Genomic DNA, 25,344 nt, shown 5'->3' with positions numbered 1-25,344 from the left:
AAAATATCTCTTTTTCCTCTCTTAAAAATTGAATAATTCTGTTGTGTGCTTGAATTTTGAAATGGTAACTTTTTTTAACAGGTCCACTTACGTAGATGCTTAGCAAGTTTTTTTTTCTAGGAAGGAAAGAGTAAACAAATCTCTATTATCCTTGTTAATTGATAACTTTATAGTTTGTATTGTTCATTTAATACTTAATTGACCTTTTTAATGTCAAAATGTTTTCTTCAAACATATACATTTGGAACATTCCTGTTGTTTTAAATTATTCATTACAACAATTTATTTTAAGTAAATTGTTCAAAGTGAAATCATAGAACTGGCGGTCAATGGATTGGTCAAAAGTAGCGATAAATTTCTGCTTATATAATTTTTGTTTAACTTTCGGTGTCACAAGATAGTTTGCTGATAAGTTCAGTCATTGTTTTCATTTGGGATTTGTGTATGGTAGAACTAAATTATTCATTGCTACTAACCATTGTAGTGTGATATTGAATTTTGATTAAATATGGGAACTTTTGACGAACGCTGTCTAAATATTGACAAGTAAAGGGAAATTTGTCACTGAAGGAATAACTTTAAAAGTCAGGTACGTAAAGATACAGATTTCATTGTATAGTTTAAAACTTTGAGATGTTCAAAATGCATAGGAATTCAATTTGCTAATCAAACTGTATAATTGTGCTGTATACTGTATTATCTATGTTGTGAAATTTAAAATACAAACTTCAATGAAATGGATATTAAGTTGTTTTGATTGGTATGTTAAAAAAAGTTTGCTATCTGTCTGTCATTTCATTATACATATTATAAATAGGGTTGTCATATGAGATGAAATTGTAAAAAAATCCAGTACAAGTTGCTCAGGCATGACCCTGTCCACAGGCAAGTTGTATGTTCATGTAGCGGAACAACTGTCACACGATTAACAAATCCGACAGTGCATTGTTTTTTAATGCTTTGGACATGATATACTGAATATATACTGTGTCATTGTGGGCAGGAGTTGATTAAAGTGTAATTTTATTGTTTAAATCTCTTGGAAATATTGATTTTAATGCTGATTACTGTCAGGTAAGAGTTGTTGTTGTTGTTGATCGTATGCTTGATAAGATTGTCAAGTTGACAGATCATTAAATGGGATGGGAAGGAAAGTATGTCAGTGTCAAACTACGGATTTATTTAATAAATCAGTTGATTATGTATCTCTTTTAAAGTTAAGTTTGCATAGATCTTTAAGTTACCAAACTTTTGATAATGGCTGTCAGTAGAAATATCTCACTTAAGTTTCCAGTTTGATGAGATCTTGTCTCAAGTCGGATAACTAGGTCATCTGTTGACATTTTGAATGTAATTTGAAGGCTTATTTTGACAGTGTAGATCTACATGATCTTACTGAGATATAGTTATACAAGGGACTTTTGTTAGCATAGTTTTAGAACATATGCTATAAAAAGTCATGATAATTATATCAAACAAAGTTTTCATTGATAAATCAAATATTCTATCTTAAGATATTCTACATCATGAACTTCAACTTATGAAATCAAATGAAGTCTCAGCTACTTGTAAATGCATTCAAGTGTTTTGATTTGTAGATGACTAAGAAACGTTAATCTGAGATGGCCTAATGAGACGACCTACATATTCATATTCCGGAATTGTAGGCGGACACAATTCCTTGATAGAATCTCACAAGTGTTTGCATTGACAGTTGGTACTATTTGTTGAGTTTGTTTGACAGACCTAAATGAAAGCCGCCCAAGTTTTCAGACTTTATTTTGGCAGATCTATATTATAGTGATTAGTGCCTAGATTTCCATGTTTTAAACAGAAGTAGGTTCTTGTGTACACCAAGCCAAGGTTAAATATATCTAATTAAAATGAGTGTTGTAATTTGTCCATTCTTTCATGTTGAATATCATGTAAGACGAGGGTAAATTTCCCCCCACTTCTGACTTAGGATAAAGTCATTGACTTTAATAATGTTGTAGTCAAACAAGATTATTTCTCATCCACCCTTTACCACTCTGTGATGATTGCATGATAATTTAACATTATTTAAAAGGCATAAAACCTTGTGGCTAATTTTATACCAATGTCACTATGGAAGAGTAGTTTGATGTTGAGATATGTTATTTGAGGAGTAGATGCTGCATTATGCATGACTAGAATTACAAAAATCTTAACAAATTGTCATCTCAGATGTTTCTATTGTCATACCTCCCATCTTGACTCTGTACTGTAACTATCAATCTGTGTATACTTGTGTAGCTTTGTTTGGGTTGGTCACACCAACACTGTAAAAGTCATGAAGTGACTTTCCAGCTTTACGAGTGGTGGAAGACCTCAGGTGGCCCTTCCTGCATTGCATATTAGGTTAAATTTTAATTATTTTTTATTTTGATTGTTTTGGTTTTTGACCATCTTACCATATTTCCTAACTACCAATTAAGTGGTCTTTAATTGAAAAATCATTTTATATTTTCAGAACCAAGACCAGTATCTGTAGCGTCTGATTCAGAAGATGATGTTCTTAGAAGGTCTAACAGTACAGGTAAGAAAAAACCAACAATGAAAAATAAACACACATGGAGAGCTTGGAAGACTCAACTTCCTAATCTCAGATAGATAGATATTAAAAGTTGCTAGGGTAAAATGTATTTGTTTCAAAGATGTATAGCCATGTTTAGAAAGAATTGAGTTATTTCTGAAATCTCATTTCTCTAGTGGTCATAATTATATACAACAGTAGCATTATAATTTTGATTGGCAGTTGTCTGGAATGAAAGAGCAATGCATGGTTTATTATACAATAATTAATGGACAACATTCTTTAAAAAACATCATTCTGATGGGATGGAAATCATGAACTATAGGTACTCATAAAAAGTCTCTTGTCTGATCTCAAGCAAGAAATTTTGAAGAAAAAAGTTGTTGTTTCTTCATATAAATTATTAGACAATAAAGCTTATGATACAAATCTGTATAAATAAATAAGCACACCATTTAATATTATCATTGTTATGTCCTTGCAATTTATTTTTACTTTTAATATCAGTGAAAATATATGTGAAAAATATTTTAATATTTGACATAAAATTGCTTCTAAAATGACATGTCTGCCACTCGGTATGGTAATATCTGTGTCTAATTTTCCTCCTACATTGTAAAGCAAATTGCAGGCGCTTACATCACTTCCCTGGAATTTTATAACTACTGGAGAGACATTTCGAGGGGAAATTGAAAATGTCAGCTGGATGCTGTTCCTGCCTATGACATTTTGAAATAAAAATGCAGCTTTTATTAAGGGAACTGAATACCTGTATAGATACAAATCTGCTGTAAAAACTATAAAATCTGGTGCAATAACCTTTGAATGGTTGTAGTGACAATGCTAGAGCTATGCCACCTGTGCTGTCACTTTATTTTACCATTTCAATTTTGCGATATTTGAAATGTTCCAAATTCGAAATAATACAAATTCAATAGGATAAAAATAGTTAAAACTTTGGTACATAAAATTTTCAGTTTCCATGTGAAGTCAAATAAACTGTGGCTAACTGGTAATGTTAGGTTAATAACTAAAATATGCAAGTTTCAGTTTCTTTATACAACTTTTCCCAACTTTTGTAACAGTGTGTGAAATACAAACTAAATATGTACGGTAACCGGCCATTTAAATTGCTTAAGCAAATTTACTCTAATAACTTGATTTGCCTGTAAACCTGGTATGCAGTTGAGGCGTTTCCTCAATCATGGGGAAAAAATGAAAACAAGATTGACCTGAAGTTTTTAACATTTTTACGTGAGGCTTTAAGTCCTTTTTCAATGAATATTGAGTGACATTGAATTCAGTGTCTCTGGAAACTGAAGTATGCCATTCTTTAACATAGTCATGAAAGTAAGATAAAGAATCTGTTTGTTTTTTGTTTGTTTTGTTTTTTCACGACAGAAAATTCTTGTACCACTATACTGAACATGTTCTCCTGTTGTCTATGTATTATCACATTTTACTTTATAAAAAATTTACATGAAGAAAGTTTTCGCAAGTTTTCCAAGAAACCTTCAGCTGATGAAATTTCTTTGAAGTTAATACATGTATATAATAAATCTGGATACGAAATTATCAATACATAATCAATTATGACATCATGTGCCTAAACCTTAAGTTTGTGAGAGAGACATTTAGTTACATGGATGATTGTAACACTAGACTCTGACTGTCAATGTAAGATGAGGTTTCGGGATAAGTGAAAGTTGTTTTTGATATAGGCCTATAGGGACTACTTTTTTGTTGGAGACAGAGCTTGTGGGATTTATTTTTTTCGCTCTCAAATGGAAGAATGGATAGAGGGAGAAGAAATTTGTTATTGTTAAACAGAAAATCTGTTTATGTACAAGGTTAGTGTATTTGTTTAAAAAGAATATTGAAATAGGAGTAATTCAATTATGATCTAATGAGAAAATGTTGTAAAGTAAGTCAGTTTTTATAATGTATGAAAAAGAACAGCTTAGTTTCAGGTTAAAAGTTAACTAGAATTACAAAGTGGTTGATTTTTCAGTATTAAGGAAACTGTATAGAACATGATTAAATAATTTTTTTTTTTCTGTGTGCTAAATTCAATATTGCAGTAAAATAACTTTTGTATATTATGCACTGATAGGATGTAAAAATTGAATATATTAAGCTAAATTAATCAGAGACATATTTCATAATTCAATTTTAATTTGCTTTCTTTTTGTTTCTTGTCAGTCTTCATAGCGTTTTAATCGCAATTGCTCTTTTCATTACTTAATTAACATGTTTATTGTGAAAATTAAATTAAGATTATAATTTTTCCTTGAGTTTAGAAGTTTGGTAACTTTAAGTAACAAAAACATCAAATGAGATGCCTCAATGGTATGAAAAAATGGTACAAAAAAAAATTGTCATAGATTTATTCTTAAAGAACAAAAAAAGTAGTGTGTCAACAGAAACTGAGTGTTTGAATGAGCAAACATTAATGATGTGTAAAAGTGAAGTAACTATGATATGTATGTGTGTTTTATCACCTCATACTATCACCAGATCACCAAACTTACTCATCTGTTTGAAATAATATATCTATCTCTTTATGAAGTCTTCCCATATTTTCAAAACTTTGTCATAAAAACTGAAGTGTTTCTGTTTTTATTTTTATCAGGATGATAGGTAATTTCTTTCATTGAAATAGGATTCTACTTTTACTAACTTAATTTTTTTTTTTGATCTTACTCATTTGTCAGATGTTTAGGATGATGTTAAAGTAAAATGATGTAAACATGTACGTAGTTATAATATAGTAATTGTTTTAAATATAGGTCATAACTAAAGAAAAATAAAAATTATAACTTCTCTTAGAGACATACCCGGTATTACTATAAAATGTTGTATTGTTATGAAATGAAATTAAGGAAGTTGTTAATGATTTTTTATTTTATGTCACTTTTTTAACTATGCCAAATTTGAAATTCATCATCAGTCCTTTGATAATAGGAATCATTTCTAAACATTATTGTGTTCAGTGTGAAAGTGCATTTTTTTTCTTCACATTTTGAAGACAAAACAACTGATTCAACAATGTTTATAAAAAAGTTAGCAGGAATCAGTTATTCATATGTATGCCAGACATGAAAAAAGAAAACCCTAATAAAACCAGCATATTGTCATTAAGAGGACAGGGCTAATTAATATTGTCACAGTAAATTTTATGAGACTTACGGTAATTTGTTTCCTCTAACATAGCACTAAGCCAGGTGTTCAGAAAAGATAATAAAACTTTAAAGTTATTTTTGCATATTATTTTTATAATTATTCTGTGTATAGATTTTACATTATGGCATATTGTAGGTTACATGTTAATTTTTACATTCTTATATTTCAATTGGCATTGATGTCAAAATGTCAAGTAATTTAAACTATAAAAGCTTTATAGATTAAGATATGGCATTTCATTATAATATTCCCTTGAAATTTAAAAAGAAAAGAAAAAGTTAATTATTAAACAGAACATATAGGTAATGAAAATGAAGAATTTCAAATTTTTATTCTTGAACATTTTTGTTTTGAGTATGTTTTTAATTTATTTTGTGTTTTAGAACTTTCTGAATTTTAAGTAGTTCTTTGTAAAAAATTGTTTTAATTTTGCTAATTACTCAAAATTGTAGTTCATTTGTATCACCCAAGGCTACAACTTACAATAACAACAATTATATACAAGGTTTGACAATGATTTATATTTCTTTTTCTTCTCAAGATCTATAAAAGATTTCTCTGTTTCACATTATCAATCTTACGGTTGATGGGAGTAAAACATTATAGACATTAAAAATGAGGTTAAATAATATGATACAGCTACTGGAGGAAAATAAGTTACATTCTTACACCCTAAACATTTAGCTATACATTTGTTGTATTTGAGATGTCAGGGAAAACTTATGTTTTTGTGTCTCTCCTGGAGGAAAATTCAGAAATCTGAAACTAATAAGATGGGTCAAGTAACTTAATGGTGTCACTTGTTGTCATAGTGATCATTTATATTATGCTGAATTCTTTATTTTCTCATTCTTTTGGCTTATTTTTAGCAGAAATATAAACAATAAAATAAACATTTGGCTTGTTTATTTTTTTTCTCTTAATTTGCAACCATTCTGTTATAATTTGCAGCATTTTGTAGTCTAAAACCCTCTTCTTTGTTAGTACTGCGGTACTGGTAGAATTATTGTGAATACTAAAATTCATGGGTATTCCGTTGGTTTTCTGAGTGGATTTATGTTTAATAACTGGAAGGCAGTATATAACACGGGGGTGGAACCCCATATGAATCTCAAAAATGAGCATCGGTAAAAATGATATGTGAATTTCCGCTGCACCAGATGTGAAGCATAACACCAGATGTGACTGGAAAAATAGGCCGATCGCAGGGTAAGTTTTCATCTTTTTAAACATTTATATAAAATTCAATCCTTTTTTTAAGAAAATCGAAATGTGATTCTATCCTCCTGACTCTCCTCTATATTACCTCTTGTTGTTTTGGATTTCTATGCAGTCTTCATCGAGATATTCTTTCCGTCGTGGGTTCTGGTGTGTCCAAAACATACAATATGAATGAAGAAAATGTCACTAAACGGACTCGAAAAACATAGATTTTACGAAATCTCACTACAGGTCGATGCTAAACATTCAAACAAATCCTGGTTTAAATATTTATTGAGATTTGGCTACATACAAGGGAATCGCTGCTCAAAATTGCATTTGAGCTCCAGATGTGCTGAAGAGATTCATATGTGCATAGCATGAAAAATTAGCAACAATCTAGAATTTATTCTATTGTGTATCATTCTGTAATAAATTCTATTATCCGAAATAGACACATTTTCACGAGACGAGCTTGAATAACATAGTATCCATATAGAAAGAGATATAAGACATTCTGCATACGAAAGGTTTTTAAAATACGTAGATATGGTGGGAAGGCCTTGCTTATTTTCACTTATTGACGTCGTGTGTACTGCAATCTTCCCCTTTTATGCCACCATGCATTAATTAATTAATTAATTATTCACTCGACTGCACTGTCTGCTTAATAGGAGAGTAATGTGAAGCGTGTTTGAATTTGTTATGATGCTGTAAGAAAGTTAGTGATAAACTTTTAAAAAAAGATCAAAGAAGATTTGCATATTTATTTTCCACATTAAGAAACGTCCCTGCAGAATATTTACATGGTTCACTTCATGCCCACAGTCGCAATTATGGGTCATTGCCTATCTGAATTTTATGCCTGCTCTGTAATTCTTTGAATGGTTTTAAAGAAACTTTAACATATCTTAACAGTATTGAGCGGACATGCGTAGCTCATAACATAGATTGTTTCCTGAAAATGTTCATGTACGCAAAAAGATCAATGAACTTATTCTCCGCTTTATAACTGTTATTTCAGTGGGAACTGTAAATTATAAACACTTTCGTAATTCGTTTCTTTTGTTATTTTTAGGAAAATGGGTCGTTTTCTAGGCACAAAAAGGAAAGGTTTAAAACTTTCAAGAATAAAACGTCACGTGTATCGTTTTAAAAGAGGAAGTCATCAGCGCTTACATCTCCTTTTTCGCCTTTTAAATTGTCCCCATGTGTCTAAAGATTCCGCGTATCGCAGACTCCAAAGTCCAAAAATTCACCAGAAAGTGCACGTATTACTTTTTCCAATTCAAAGAAAAAACGCTTAATATTCAATTAACAACTATTAAGTCCCATGAAATGTTCTTCACAGAAAGGATTTGCAAAGATAAATAAAATCAGTTACAATGAACAGATAGACATTATGGATGACATGGGTTACATAAAAAGTAACCGAGGTTTCGGGTGGGAAATTTTATTTATGGAGAGAAGCCAATCATAAATTGAAATTTTATGTTTATTAAAATTCTCATTTCTGTTTATCATGCGATAAAACAGTTATAATATATCGAACTCGACTATTATGTAGAAATATCATGACCTGGGCGGCATCTCGGGTTTTCCTTACAGACAATGTTCTCGGCCCATATCCTGTAAAGAAAAACCTTCGATGCCGCACCAGGCCATGATATTTACACATAACAGTCTGTCGCTATAACTATAACTTGTGGAATATTAAAGTGATAGATATTTTTATGAATGTAAACATTATTAAAGAAACATATTATATGACACGATAGCTTTACAAAGTTCAATACTCTCAGTTTGGTTTGTCCAAGTTACATATCATTTATTAGTGAATTGTTTATCATAAGAGTACTATCCGCTCTGCGTCAACATTTTCATGTACTCGGGCCTTTTAGTATTTCTAATGCTATTATAAGCTAGTAAGCTCTGTCACTGTGGTAATCAAACATACTAATGTTACAATTAAACTTTCAGCCAAAGATGCAAAACCTATATTGTTTCTATACATTGGCTATTCAATGATTATATGGAAGTGGTCCGTAGTTTTGTAGATGGTTTTCACTTATGAATCTCTTCAGCACATCTGGAGCTCAAATGCAATTTTGAGCAGCGATTCCCTTGTATGTAGCCAAATCTCAATAAATATTTAAACCAGAATTTGTTTGAATGTTTAGCATCGACCTGTAGTGAAATTGCGTAAAATCTATGTTTTTCGAGTCCGTTTAGTGACATTTTCTTCATTCATATTGCATGTTTTGGACACACCAGAACCCACGACGGAAAGAATATCTCGATGAAGACTGCATAGAAATCCAAAACAACAAGGGGTAATATAGAGGAGAGTCAGGAGGGTAGAATCACATTTCGATTTTCTTAAAAAAAGGATTGAATTTTATATAAATGTTTAAAAAGATGAAAACTTACCCTGCGATCGGCCTATTTTTCCAGTCACATCTGATGTTATGCTTCACATCTGATGCAGCGGAAATTCACATATCATTTTTACCGATGCTCATTTTTGAGATTCATATGGGGTTCCACCCCCGTGTATAATGCCACTGGTATTCCATTGATATTATGAGGTAGTCCACTGTAAAATCAGCGCCATTGGATTTATGATTGTCATCATTAGAATGCAGTTGTTTCCCACTTGTATAATCTTCTAATATTTTAAGTTGAGTTTACCACGTCATTGTGATTTAAAACCCAACAAACAACCCATTCCCCAGTCAAAGGAATTTAATTTTTTCAGTGTGGTCTAATGTTGGCAGTTCGTTATAATTATGCTGGCTAAAACAATAATTCAGTCAGTGGGGTTTTCCTCGATCTGTCATAGTGGTAAATTTATAATGGCCATATAACTATATCAGGCTGTCAACCAATTCCTATATTCCTATAAAACTCCTATATTTTGGGTCAGAATCCTATATTTTAAAAAACCTCCTATTTTTCCTATATTCTCCTATATTTTGAATATTTTTCCTATATTTTTATAAAAATATATTGCCGAGGAATTCAAAGAGATTTAAATTTTGGTACTGCTTTTGGCCTTTTGTATTTTACAGGTAAGAGAATGTGTATGCCTGCATCAGCATCACATTTCTATGCTCAAGGCTCAGCTGTGCTCCACATGGTCGCCATGAAAAGCAGTGCATCAGTAATTGTCAACTTTATTTCAGGTGACCATTCAGATGATGGTCATGCATTGCTGTAACTTTCTGCCTTGATGCTGATGCTGTGGTCAAAGCTAATACAGGCTGTCCGCTGCGTCCCTAAAATTCCTAAAAAAATCCTAATTTTTTTCAGTTTGGCTAAAATTCCTAAAAAACTGAAAAATTCAAAGGTAATTCCTAAAGATAATATTATTAATATTATATTTTCACTGAAATTCCTAATTATTTTTATCTTTTGTTATAAACATACTTATAACTTGTAACCCTGTCAAAATAATCATGGACATAACTAAAGACAACCATGTTTTGAAAATGGTCAAAAATGATTTGGCCATGATTTGCCAACTCAAAATTGATGACATTGAAATAGTTTCATTTTAACTAAAAGTTACTTTGACTATGTCAGTAACATTGCTATTTCATAATCAAAGCAGTTGTTGATATTCATGTTGACAGTTAACAGCAAAAACACTACCATATCGTTGTTCTGAAACTCAAATCATAACCATAAGAGTCCACTTATTCTGGAATATTTTGACACTGATTTGCCAACTCCAGATATCTTGAATTTTATGTTTGTTCATTTTATCCAAATTTCTGAAGTGGTCCATTTATATCATATCATATTTAAAAATGATCATTATGAAGCTGTTGTAACACAATCTTAATAAAAAAACATGTATAAATAGTTGTCAAAAGTTAATGTACAATTTGTTTACTCACAGCTCTTTTATTTAAATCTGCATAATATCAAAACAACATTGTAAAGTACTGAATGGGTTAACATAGACTTTGAAAAATTAATTCTTTCCCTTATTCTTATTTATCCTTTTCGATGTCTTTGTAGGAGAGTTTGCTTATTTTGCCACAAAGTTATCAATTTCATTCAATTCTTGTTCTTTCTTTCATCTGGTACAATTTATTAGGAAAAGGCAGACTAATGTAATTAATCACACTCAAAAATAATTTGGCAGTTCAGTAATATAAAGCTCATTTCCAATTGCAATGTACACACATTTTGCAATTATATGATCTAGAAAAACTGCAATTGAATTGTCTGTGTGATGAACTTTTTTGATGTGCATGTCTTTGTGTTGATCATAGATGCTTCCCATTTATTCGAATGACTGTACTAAGGCAAATGACTTTTTACTTCCTACTTGTAGAAAAAAAAATCATTTTTCCATATTCAAAAAGCTGCATTGTGCAAGAATTTCACTGTATAAGAATTCCTTTTAGACACTTGTGGTTAAAACATTCCCAAAACATAGGTAGAACAGTCATGTTCTTTTTGACATGTTCAGCTAGTTTAAAGAATATGGTTTGAACATGATTTTGACTTATATAATGACCATTTCCGCAGGGGAGGCAGGTGATCAGTGAGTTCTTACTGGTAGCACCTTTGCTCTAACTAAACTAGAGCATTATTTGTGAGTTACTTTTGAGTCAAATATGCAAAGATTATTCCTCATCATGGTCCTTTGGGACCTTAGTTAATTTAGTGATAAAATTGCAAATTTTAGCCCTAAAATTTCTATTATGTTCCCTAACATTCCTTATTTTAGCCCTAAAATTTCTGAAACTTTACCCTAAAATTTGCCCTTATTTTATGTAGGAAGGTGCTGGACAGCCTGCTAATGGTGTCCTTCACTTATACGGTAGGCGTTTTATTGTTGAAACAGCATGTGTAAAAGTAAGAATAATTTACTTTTATATAAGCATTGGTAAGTTAAACAATTTAAGTTGAAAACTCCTATTTTTTGCCTCAAAATGGTCCAAAAACTCCTATATTTCCTGCTAAAATATTCCTATATTCCTCCTTTATTTTGGATAAGACCTGGTTGACAGCCTGCTATATATACCTTAATGTCTGTCTGACTTATAACCCAATGGAATCAAAATATAACAAAATAACAGCCAAAACAACAACAAATTAGATAGTGTTTTGACCTTATAACAATTTATTACCAGAGATCCCCCTCTAAGATAAATGATGAAGCCAAATTGTCATTCAGTTAATTCATTTACCCTCCAGTTACTCACCAAAAAAAGTTTGACATTTAAGTCTATTGTAGTTGATGTAGTTTAATATTGAGTGTTTGTAGCAATTTATTTGTTTAATGTCTGATTTTCCACATGGGGGCTTTGACTTTGATAGTTAGTCTAAAATTTTGGCTCTTGGGTATAATAACTGAAAACATCAAAGATAACTTACGTAGACTATATTTACATACAGGTGATATTAATAATGTTTTTCATATCTACTGCAATATCTTCCAGAGTTTATTATAATGACTGTGAGAATACTGAAAAAGAAAATGGAGAAATTATTATCAGAGGAAAACTTTTGCCCTTTGTCTTTTGTATGGTTCATAGAACAAAGAAGTTAGTCACAGAGATTGATTGATATTAATTCTCTCCCTTTAATAATTAAATACTTCTGTACTTGGTTGCAGGTGAAAGTTGTTAACTTTTTGAGTTGATTCCAGGAAAAAACAACCTTACCTCACAACAATCAAGGCTGCTATAAAACAGGATATTGAAGAAAACATACTGAGGGAAAGGTGGTTTATATTATAGTCACATGATTTAAGTACATTTATAAAACATTGTAAGTTAAGGAGGAGTACTTTAAAATGTATAATGCACCTAAAACTGATATACAGATTTTGTAACAATTGAATGTTTAAACTTAAGAATCTTTAGACGACTTAGTCACACAAATCGCCCAGTTGCCAGAGCCCTGTAATTCACAGAATAATTATATCATATTAAAATTAACATTATTTGTTATGCATTATTTTTTGTAAATTTTAACATTATATTTATAAAAAAACAAAAAACAGAACAATAAAGACCAACATTATAATAAGCTCGGCACTAGTTTTATGACTATTGGAGAGACACCACTATCTAAATTACCCATTCATAAAATACTCCTATCATGACATTATCATTGTGTTTGTCTCCAGATTGCTGTGAGATTTAACCCAATTTTCAATGGGACTCGCTTATTGTTTACTAATAACACAACCTTTACAAATTTTGGGCAAAATGTACATAACTGTTTACTTTGGAATGCCAAGTTTGTTCTTTATAAAGTTTTCGGCTATTGTGTCTATTTCACTAATAATATACCTGACTTTGACAATTAAGATATCCTTAGGAATAGTCTTGTGTGTTTGGTAGTTTCAGTTACTGCTATAATAGATGGTTTTGTTGAAACATTTGTAAGATTTGTCTATGATAGTGGTAAGCTTTTTGTGGTTTGATTTTTCGTGCATCATAGAAACAAATCTATTCTAAATAATTGGATTTTGAGTACACAAAGAAGTTGGATGAGTACAGTGAGCTACAGAGATCACACAGTTGACAAGGAAATTCAGGTTGATAACTTAAGTAACAAAAGATGATATTTACTTATTAAGCTACATAAATTTTTTTTGTTGTTTTCATTTAATTGTTTAGCCTTTAGGGGACACAATAATAATGTGATTTGGATTTGTCAGGATGTCTTTTGTGTATGTTTGTTAAGTTTACACAAGGAATAGAGTTTCATGACATAAGTTGCTTTGATGGTACGGTAATTTTTCTAAGTTAGAAAAAATTGTATTGCTTTGTCTTAATTATGGCCTGTTAAGGCAGGTTTTACTGTTGTATGTCAGGTTTACTTATATTCTATTGTATGGTTACCGTAACAGATTTTATATAATTTTATCAGGTGAGCAACATAATTAATTACATTAAGAACAAAAGTAATTTATGATTAAAGAGGGTTTTTAACTTTTAAAAAGTATTTGAAATTATAAAAGGCAATTAATATGTTATAAAAAAACATAAAATATCTTAACTTCAATCAACAAGCCCTTGGTTAGTTGTTAATCAATATGAGCATGTAAAATTATCCTTTTTAACCCATTGAGCTTGTTGACAACATGCTACCAATGCAGACCAACATCCATAAGTAAATATTTTGTTATTTTTTCTAACATTGATGAATTTTGAAAATAAAAAATTTAGCATGGTTGTTTAAAAGTTTGGAAGGTGTCCCAATAGTTTGACAATTAGATAGTCAAAAACATAAAGCTTGATTTATACAAAATACTTTCTGTCATACATGCAGCTCTATTTAGCATCATGTGCCACCATTCTACCGGTACTTTATGTACATTCACAGTATAAAATTCGTATTAACTTTATTTATAGAAACATAGAAAATAAGTATGCCTGTATTAGAGATTATCTGCTGCAATAAATTGTCTTAGATTCAGATTGCAAATGCCACTTGAAAATTGGTTTGGAATGATAAGATGAGTATTTTATTAATTTATTGTGATGTCTTTTCAAAAATATAGCATTTCAAATTGCTGGCACAGATGAGATAAGAAAGAAATGGGATTTAGAAGATTTTCTGTCTCAGATCTGTACAATCAGCTCTTTTCTGTAAGAAATCTGTAGGGCAAATATTTCTGTGCAAGTTCATCATCATGCAATAAAAATGATTGCAGTAATGTTACAAGAAAAGCATTGATGCAAAGCATCAAAGGGCGACGCCAAAAGAATTTGATCCAGGTTTGCACCTAAATACTTAACAAAAGATGTGTACTTTATAGCAGTACCATTTCATGTGACCTGGAGGCTTGGCCCAGTTTATGTTGAAACTTAAACCAAAAAGAATAGACTCTGTCTTGCCAAGATGCAAAGACAATTTATAGTCAATAAACCAATCTTAAGATTTACTTTACCAGATATAAGGATACCTGAGTCATCATCATATAATGACAGGCACAAGTATCACACGTGGGAAGAAAAAATATGACCAGATTAATAAAAAATCTGTGTTCATCTTAAATTAAAGTGTCAAAAACCAAAAAAAAAAATGTAAATAATGACCCCCTTTAAAAATATACTATTAACTTTAAGTATATTTTTAAAGGGGTCATCATTTACATTTTTTTTTGGTTTGTGACACTTTTAAGATGAACACAGGTTTTTTTATCAATCTGGTAATATTTTTTCTTCCCAGGTCTGATACTTGTGCCTGTGCATATAATAAAAGCTTATTGCTTAGGGTTGCAGACATGTCATTGACATATATTAGACATAAAAGAGGACCTAAAATGAACATCAGGGGGACACCATAGGTATTCAGAGAGAAGGAGTACCAGCCACATTCACCAGCTGCTATCAGAGATAAGACTTGAACCATGCAAGAATGTCATTACATATGGCAGATGCTTGAAGTTCCATGAAGAAGAAGAAAAAAGAACTTCTTCATGTGCAGTATAGTGTGATCAACTGTACCAAATGCTTTTTGTAGATTTAAAAGTATCACGCAATACTGCCTTTGTCCATTTCAAATTAAATGCAATCTATTAAATGAATCAAACATGTGTCAGTTGAAAAACCACTTCTAAACCCTGACTGAAACTGCCTGACCATGACTCGAACCCATGACTTTCAGAAGACCAACTGAGCTATCCAGCCGGCTACACATTTTCTCTTTAATAATGAAACAGTTCTAAACCTAAACCTTTTTCCCCACTATATTGATTCATGTACAGTACTTGAATTTCTGATGTTTACAGAGCATAGTAAATTAAACTAATGGTTATTTGCAGTAACAGGATGAGAAAAAATTTCAGCTTGACCAGAACTCAAACCTGTGACCCACAGAATAATGTACCGCAGCTGTAGCGATTGAGCTATCTGGCCGCTTACACATTTTCTCCCCTAATAGTGAAACAGTTCTAAACCGTGACAGATATTTAGATTTTTAAAATTAACAGATAATTAATTCTTAATTAATAAATAAGAAAAAAAAACCTTACATACTCATAGTCTTAATTAAAATAACAATTTATATAATTATTATTGTATAATTATTTTACTAAAAAGGCTAAGACAGTTATTGGTTGTGCCATTATTTATAACAGGTCAATTTGAAAGTGAATATAACTGTGCTAATACATGTACAATATCTATGATAAGAAATTTTATGAAGGCTTGATTTGTATTTTACATCAAGGGCACCGGGCGAAAACATGAAAATGCAACAAACGAACCACTTTGTGGTAGATTGTATTTTCATGTTTTTCATCTGGCGCCCGGTTACTTTTTGTACTTTGTTGTTTTCATGTGGCACAAAATCACCCACTATAAATTTAGTGCACAAATTTATTCAAGGACAAGTAACAATCTACTCTATGAAAAGTCTGTTGTCGGGTTGACTCAAGAGACCTGGAGGTTGAGACCGGTGTCCCTCCATTACAAATAGATAAGACAGAAGCTGTCCTTTTCAAACTATGCACATGTTACGAAAAAAAGAATAAAACTATTCAGAACATGATTTTTTGAGGCTTTATCAATTATATTGCTTGATCCACAGTTTCAGGACATTTTCAATCAATACATGTATTATCATTTATAACTTTAAATGAAAGTCTCATCCCTTTAATAATAATGACATAACTGCAACTCTTTAAATTCAGAAATATTATAAGTCTCATCATACCAATATACTAAGATATAAATGTATGCACATAACATTAATAATTCCAAGTTTCTATTAAATAAATATGAAATATTGGGTATATAAAGCCAGTAAAAGTATATATATATCAATATTCACTCATCAGGGCCTCTATGCTTTTGATGACCTTACAACTGGTAAATTTTATAAAACAAAAATTGTAAGTAATACCTAAGATAAGACAGAAAAGAACAAATAATTTAGTAAACATGAGTTACTTCCCCTTGAAATAAAGAAAAACATGAAACCCAAAAGAACACCCTAAACATCAAATTAAGAAATGTTGCAGGCTCATTTTAATTATGCCATGCAAATTAATGGTAAAGTATTCATAAAAAAGTAGATGGCCATGTGACAGCAGTAATTGCAGAAAATCGGATAGCTGTCAACATCCGGATACTGGTACACTTTGTAAAAACAACCATTCTGTTCAACAGATAAACGTACTATGGATAAAATCAATGGGATAAATCGTTTACAACAGTCCATTACCTATCCTAATACTCATTTGCAGTGAACTTTCTTCTTGTAGGAAAGTTTTGAAAATATATAAATGAATGAGCATCAATGTAGACCACAACGATATTCGAAATCCGGGTTTTGAGTATTGTCAATAAAACAAAGGGACAAGCTGTTAATCAGAGCCTGCAATTTCGTGAAAATAATATCACAATGCACATGCTTTTTATATAAAGTTATTAAATACAAATATAACAACATATTTGTTTACTTGATTTTTACGAATCAAAATAAATATAATTAACACAACATGAAATTAACTGCTAATAATAACAGCTCCTTCCATAGGCAAAAATAAAAAGCATTCCATATAAGACGACGCCGCTCACCGGCGTCGCCAATAAAGAAGTCAAATAAGCTTGCTTTTGCTGTAAGAAATCAATTAGAAAGGAAAAGTGGGTTTTAGAAATTCACATGTGAAAATATAAACAATGATAAATTCTGTTAGTATTGTTAAGGCTTAGGCTGTACAATTCTTGTCCCCAGGAACTCAATGACTGTCAATAAAAGTAACATCACTGTTTTATATTGGTTTTTCTGATTTTATCAGTTGTCATGTACACTCTTTTTAATGGATAATTCATATTTCAATTATTTTTTGCTGTTACATTAGAACATAAATGATTTGTTATTTTTTAATGGCAATATTAATGTAGGTAGTATTAATGATGACATTTACAATAATTTATTTTACATACATGATAAACTAGGAATTGAAATAGAATGATTATTATGAAATATATGGTAAAATATTATTTCAAAGTATTGTGTGAATTTTTATGCCCCCGTCATATAATGGCTGGAGCATTATAGTGTTGCCCTGTTCCGTCATTCTGTCCTTAATTCCGTCATTCTGTCATTTCGTCATCATCAGTTTCCGTTCATTATCTTAGTAACGGTTGCACACATTCATCTCAAATTTGACATATGGATATGTCATAAGAAAATACAGGTCAAGTTGAATTTGGTCATGGTTCAATGATTTTTGGCAGAGTTATGCCCCTTTCACTTTGAAAATAATATGAAATTTTCAGTTTCCCTTCATTATTTCCCCAATGGTATTACACATTCAACTCAAATTTGACATATGGATAAGTCAAAGAAATGCGCAGGTAATTTCGAATTTGGTCATGTTTTTGATGATATCTGACAGAATTATCCCTCTTGAACTTTGAAAGAAATCAGAAATTTTTTTAGTTTCCGTTCATTATCTCCCCGATGTTTGTACACATTCAACTCAAATTTGACATAAAGATACAATAAGGAATAAGCAATTTTAGTTTGAATTTGGTAGTGGTTCAATGATTTTGGACAAAGTTATCTCTCTCGAATGTTGGAAAAAATTTGAATTTTCAGTTTCAGCACTCATACTTTTGTGGAAATGTATGTCATTATTTTGGCTAACAAATATGCAATATGCAATTTACAAAAGGTTAACACTGAATCGTTTCAGTGCCTTGAACTTTGTATAAAAATGGTTTGTGTTAACATTAAATAGTTTTAAGGGCTTTGAACTTGAAAAAAATAGTTTGTGCAAACAAATTTGGAACTAAATAAAGTAAATATTATAACATCTGAAATTTTGGCTGCATGCGGGGGGCATCTGTGGCTAACGACACATTTCTAGTTTAATCATATATTTCCATTATAATTATAGCAACACTTTTAGTAATATGCAAATATATAGTTAAATATAGCACCTCTAATTTTTTGGGAGGTTTGTATCACTTTAAATTTTAGTAAGAGTTGGAAATGTTTTGGGGTACCAGTTTAAAAAGTGTTGGGGTACCATGTTAAATTGTGAGAAAAGTTGAGAGTGAGTAAGGAAGGGGTGAACTTGTTCAGTATATAAAGGTTTTGTGTTGAAAAGAACAGGTATAGCAGGTGTGATAATGGTCTATCTAACACACTTCATCACCTGTTGTTATAGTTACCTACATTATACTGTAGCAGACACAGCCTCTCAGATACTTTTATATACTCTAAAATTACTGCTGCACCATGTTTTAAGACTAAGTGAAATACAATTGTTATTTTTCAATTATCTGATTTCTGTTATACTACTTCAGTTTATCTTTTGCTTTGATTATATTATACATATTATTTAAATCAAGAGGAAAAAATACTGTAAAATAGAGCAACAAAATACGTTTTTTACAGGATTTCATTATTAACAGATTGGCAATCCATATCATTGGTTGAAATGCTGTTAAGATTGGTTGTATTTTCAGTCTGTAGATTAAAAGATTCCCTTGACTCGTGGTCAAATCGGTTGTTGTTGCCTCAGATTAAAATGAAAACCCTGATTTTAACAAAATCTAATTGTTTTGATTTTATTTATATTAATACACAAAAATTAATGTAAAGATGCATTGTAACACTCATAAACAGACACTTTGGTGGCATTGAAGAATATTTAAGTAAATCAATCTGTTGTTGCTCAGAATTATTGTAACTAAAATAACAGGGATTATTATTCCTATTGGTAAGAATAATAAGCCAAGATTGAAGTAGAACAGTTCTAAAGATGTGAAGTATACAATATAGAGTACCTGGAGAGAGACCTAGTTTTTTTCTGGTTTGTTTACTTTCTTCATACAGAGTCTTATGCTGATAAATTATGGCAGAGGTAGAAGATATCGAGGTCGAATAGGTGCTAGTAGTTTCTATAAATGGACCATCTTCTTTTAACATAGGTAAAAAAAAAAATGGGGTAAATTTCTATAATTGTTGAAATGGAATTTCAAGAAATTTCCTTGCGTTAAAAATATTGCGCAATAGAATTCTGAATATAGGTAAGTGCAGTTTATAATTGAAGTGCATCATGTGAAGGTGTATATCTAGATATTGACAGTTTTATTTTTGTATCATGAACTTTGCTTCAACCTTGGTTTAACACAGCCGACTGTAACTGACAGTGAAAATTTACATACATGTGTGCTATAAAAAAAGTTTTGAAATGAAAGTGTGATTTTGGATTAAATCGTAGAAAAAGATGAGATTATCTTTTAATTGAGTATGATTTGTGTGATAGAAAGGTGATGTGAGTAAACAGTCGGATAATGTTATATAAACATGAGCGGTGTTTAAAATTTAAGGATATTTTATTATCCAATATTAGATCATGTGAGGAGAAATGATATCAACAGGTACGGTGTATATTTATATGTTTATATCATTGAAACAAAGAAACATATGTCCAATCATAAGCTGTTTTATAAACAGTTATAGATTGTAAGAAGGAATGGTCCAGGCCTGTCAGTCAAAGAAACGTGGGGTCAAGATGTCAAGCCATATGTCACTAGTGCTTCTTTGTACATCATGAAATAAAAACTAAATAATTCTTTAGCCTATAGCATGCAGACATGAGGCCATGATCAATCCTAGCTTCATATGGACACAGTTTAACTTCTTCAGGGTGGCTTCCCCCCTTCCCCCCCCCCCCCCCCCCTAAAAAAATTCTTTAAGACCACACAAAAAAGGTTATTTAAATATTTTTCTTCCTCTTTTGTAAAAATACTGTATTATTTTTCCTTAATTGAAGGGAAGGGCCCAACCTGTACCTGTGAATAGAAACCCCTGGAAAAGTAAGAAATATTGCAAAGAAGTGTATTTAACTGTTTCAACTTCTGTAATTCTATGTCGCATTGATGTTAGGAGTGCAAATTTCATTTTGGTTTCAAATACTTATGGTTGTAACAAATACCACCAGATGTTGATTTATGCCCTGGCTGTTTTGTGAATCATCTATTCACATGGAAAATTTATTTATAGCCAAGGTGAAATTAGATCCATTAAATAATATTCATAATGCATGAATTAGGTAGTATGTAAATAATTCTGTTTTAAGATCAAGGTCCAGTCTTGAATGATATGACTCATTAAAAAACTTGTTTAGTATAGATTACTCTTTTATATCACTTTTTTTTGCAGACCAATGAACAGAATAGGTACAATTTTATCAAATATGAATGGATGCATTTACAAATTATTGTCCGAGGCAAAAGCAAATAATTTTACCTGGTTTGAGAATTTTGCACCTTTGGTGTCCGAAAGTTTCCCATATTAGAAGCTTGTACAGTGATTATAAACTTGGTATTTTTCAGGTGACGCAAGATCACAGGATCTAAAGACTTATACCCGCATCATACCTTCCTATGAATACGATGATTTCCAAGATTTGGATCCTTCCCTTAGTGAGGGACATCGTTCTGGGGCCAAACATAAACATCACTCAGGACGCTATAAACTTGGTCTGAATGGTGAAAATAGACAAAGTGGTCATAACAGAGATTATGATTGGCTGAAATCACAGTGTGAAAGAGCCATGTCTGAACTTCAGGCTTTGAAATCTCAGCAGACGGACAATACAAAACGTTATGAAGCAGTCATGAATGAATCAGATTCATATCGTCAAAGTTACGTGTCAACTCTCAACCAGCTTCAACAGAGCCGAGAGGAGGTTAGTGAAATTCGTGGACAGAACCATGATTTAATAGCAGAAAATAAAAGACTTGAACAGGAAGTGAAAAACTTTAAAAAGTTGAGAGAAGAAGACCAACAAGAAATGGCAGAGTTACGTAAACGTCAACGAGACATAGTTAGTCAAAATGGTTCTAGTGAAGTGTTAAATGCTTTGGACATGTATGATAGGATAAAGCAGGAATATGATTCTCTTCGGGAAAGTTATTCTGATCTAGTCACCCAGCGTAGTGCTTTAGTAACTAAATATGAAAGTGGACAAGAGGAGATTACCCAGCTGAAAAAACAGTATCAGTCTGTGTGTAGTGAACGGGATGCTGCTGTTCATGAAAAGAATGGCTTAAAGCAGCAATGTACTGCTGCAATCAGAAATTGGGACCAAGTTCTACATGAACGTAATGATTTAAATGAGAAAATTATAAAGATAACTCAGCAAATGAACCAAGCTCTGGCAAGTCAGTTACATTTAAAGAAAGAGCTAGAAATTGTTCAGAAAGATAGGGACGCTATATTAAGAGAGTATACTCTCGTGATGTCTGAAAGGGAACAGGTTCATAAAGATATTGAACAACTACAAGAAACTCTTTCAGATGGAACTAAAAAGATTGATGCATTAATGAAGGAGAAAAAGGTTGCCCAAGATGAAGCAGAAACTTTGAAACGTGAGATATCATCAGCCCTTCAGGACAGGGACAGAGCTGTGAAAGAAAGGAATGAATTTAATGAAAAGTGTAATGAGTTGATGTCTAAACATTGTGCTATAGAGAAACAGAGAGAGGATTATAAAAAGAATTACGAAAATTCTATTGAACAAAGAGATATTGCAAGGAAAGAACGACAAGAAGCCATGCAAGATCGGGACCGAATTCTACGAGAAAAATACGAAAGAGAACAGGTTTGTATATATAAATTAATATAGCCGTTTTTTCTGAATCTACAGTTTTTCTAAAGCCCTTTTTTCAATAACAATACAAGCATCACATAAATAACCTAATTGATTTGAATACTTATTCATCTATAGATAAAGAAGTAGTCTTTAAATTCCTGAGCTATAAAACCATCAATCTTTTCATAAAACTGTTGAATTGAATTTAGCAGAAAAAAAGTGTTCATATGATGAGTTGCTGCTTAACATGTTTCATTGCATTCCTAAGTTAACTAGAATAAAGTACATAGATGAACAGATAAGTAAATATTTTGCACAGATAAATGAATTAGAGGATGCAGTTTAAAGTCAAGGTCACCAAACAGGTTATCTTGCTCTCTATTATTTCGTGATTATTTCAGTAGGCCCACCCAGTATTATAGCTTAAAGCTTTCCCTAAATACTTCCTATTTTAGTTGGTCATCATTATAAACTTAACATCCATCATTGTCACTATTACCATCATTGTTATCATCATCACCAGCATCAGGGTCATCATCATAATTGGTATCATTATAGTCATCATCACTTTGTCATCATTACCACCAGCATCGTTGTAAACGTCATTACATCATCATCATCAACATCATCATCATCAACATCATCATCATATCACCAGGATCATTGTTATCATCAACATCAAAATTATCATCATCATCACATTGGCATCATCATTGCCAGTATAATCATAACCATCATTATTGTAAAAATCACTTTGTCATTATCAATATGCACTTTATCATCATTATTATCAGAATTATTATCATTAGCATGATTGTTATCATCATCATTGTGATCATCATCACCAGCATCAGGATCATCATCATAATTGGTATCATTATAATGATCATCACTTTGTCATCATTACCACCAGCATCATTGTAAACATCATTACATCATCATCAACATCATCATAATCACATTGTCATCATCATTGCCAGTATAGTCATAACCAATCATTATTGTAATAATCACTTTGTCATCATCACCACCCACTTTATCATCATTATTATCAGAATTATTATCATTAGCAGGATCGTTATCATCATCATTGTGATCATCAGAATCATGATTGAAAATTAAAAAGAGAAACAACAGTCTCATATTCAGTTATCACTATTGTCAGCATCATCATTGTAACAATCATGTATAATATACCATTCTATAGAATCAAACTGTCTATGCAATACAGAAAATACACAAAGAAATAAAAACAATAACACATTTAAAGGTTTTAAACGTATTTGTTTTAATATGTTTCTGTTTTCTGTCAGAGATCGATCTATTTTGTGAACTTTGAGTTCAGCTATAACACTATACAGTGTGAGCAGTTTTTATACAGTTAATTCCCAGCAGCTGTTGTTTAATTGAAAGCATTTATTAAAACCCTCTGCATGTGTTTATAATTGTTTCATAATTAGACTTAATTATTGAGAGAAAAAAGGCACTATTTATTATTCTATGCAAAGTTTATACTTATTACTAGTAAATGAATGCTTGAATTGCAAATTGATATTACATAAACTGGTCACTTATGAGAAACTTCTTTCAGTTCTTTTTCATGTTGACTACACCAATTGTAATTCATTGCAACATGATTGTAATATGGTTGTGTTTTATTGTAATATTATACTAATAAAGCATGTGGTGTGTAAATTTAAGAGATGTTTACTACACTTTGTTGAATAAAGGTCTCAGTGTCTGAGTTTGAATGAATTCTTATAGCAATATTCGACCTGGAAAGATGATCTGTTTTGTCAATATTTGTGACCTAATAATGCAATTCAAAGAGTTTCAGATTTTTTAAGTGCACAATAATTATTAATCACCTCATTTTTAAAAAGTGATGTTAAGCAGTATGAATATATTTTACATAATTACAAGATCAAGAGTTAAGAGTAGCCTGAAAAAGTCATTAAAATGTGACTATTAGTCTTATCTCATACTCAACACATTTGACCAAGGCTTTTGAAAGTTTACTATGCTTGTTCAACCATCATGGTTGGTATATTACGTAACCTAAAACTTTGAGGTTACTTTGTGTTAAAAACACTAAATAGATTTGGCAACAACAAAAACCACAAAAAAAGAAAAGTGACAAAATCACTCAATTGATTCATAGCACAGAAAATATACAAATTTAATTTATGTCACTCATTGTAGGGCACTTGTCAAATATGAATTTGTCATTATATTTCTGGAGAAATATTCCTGATATTTTACTGTTTAATTTTAACAGTTTCAGAAAGAGAAGGCAGAGATTATGGATCAAGTGAATAAAGAAACAGAACATCTAAAAAAACAAGTGGAAAAACTCCAACAGGAATTATATGGTATGCAAGATTCAATAATATTATGTCCCTTATTTTCATAACTTATCTCCTTTTTGTTGTAATTGATACAATGTAGTTTGGCCTGACCAAGGGAGATTGTTGTAAATGAGCAAATATACAAAGGTAAAGTGATGTTTGTGAATTAAACATCACTCAGCTCTTGAAGACACCTTTCAGTGTTCAGTATGTTTTGTGTATCCTTGAGCTGTACAGGGGGTGCCATGCTGGTAGTATTGAAATCCAGTTAGAGTTTTTGCAGAAAAAGTAATCAGTAAGAATGAGGTTAACAAAAATATGTCAGTGGTTATAAAGCAATAAAAAGACTTGTCTTACTTACCTGTTGCTGATAATAAAATCATAACTTGTTGCAAAAAGAGTTTTGCTTGAAATAGAACTAGTGCTACTGTCCTTATAATTGCTTTCATGTACAGGTTACT

General features: G+C 31.2%; 1 protein-coding gene across 5 annotated transcripts in view; it reads left to right on the top strand.

The window, feature by feature from the left end:
* LOC132736763 (disks large homolog 5-like) overlaps positions 1-25,344 on the top strand; it is a 67,659-nt gene that overhangs the window by 17,805 nt on the left and 24,510 nt on the right. For 3 of the 5 annotated variants that reach the window (XM_060723976.1, XM_060723975.1, XM_060723977.1), the window contains exons 2-4: positions 2,492-2,557; positions 21,274-22,544; positions 24,814-24,907. In XM_060723976.1, coding sequence (XP_060579959.1) covers positions 2,492-2,557; positions 21,274-22,544; positions 24,814-24,907 — 1,431 coding nt within the window. Of the gene's footprint in view, positions 1-2,491; positions 2,558-4,284; positions 4,405-20,063; positions 20,317-21,273; positions 22,545-24,813; positions 24,908-25,344 lie in introns of those variants that run through there. The other 2 variants (XM_060723978.1, XM_060723979.1) reach the window with 2 other exon arrangements.

This window comes from Ruditapes philippinarum, unplaced genomic scaffold (assembly GCF_026571515.1).
Source record: "Ruditapes philippinarum isolate M1 unplaced genomic scaffold, ASM2657151v2 ctg1457_1_1_1_1, whole genome shotgun sequence".
Classification (NCBI taxonomy): Eukaryota; Metazoa; Mollusca; class Bivalvia; order Venerida; family Veneridae; genus Ruditapes; species Ruditapes philippinarum.
The sequence above is the reverse complement of the archived record's forward strand: the minus strand, read 5'-3'. Positions and strand labels throughout refer to the sequence as shown.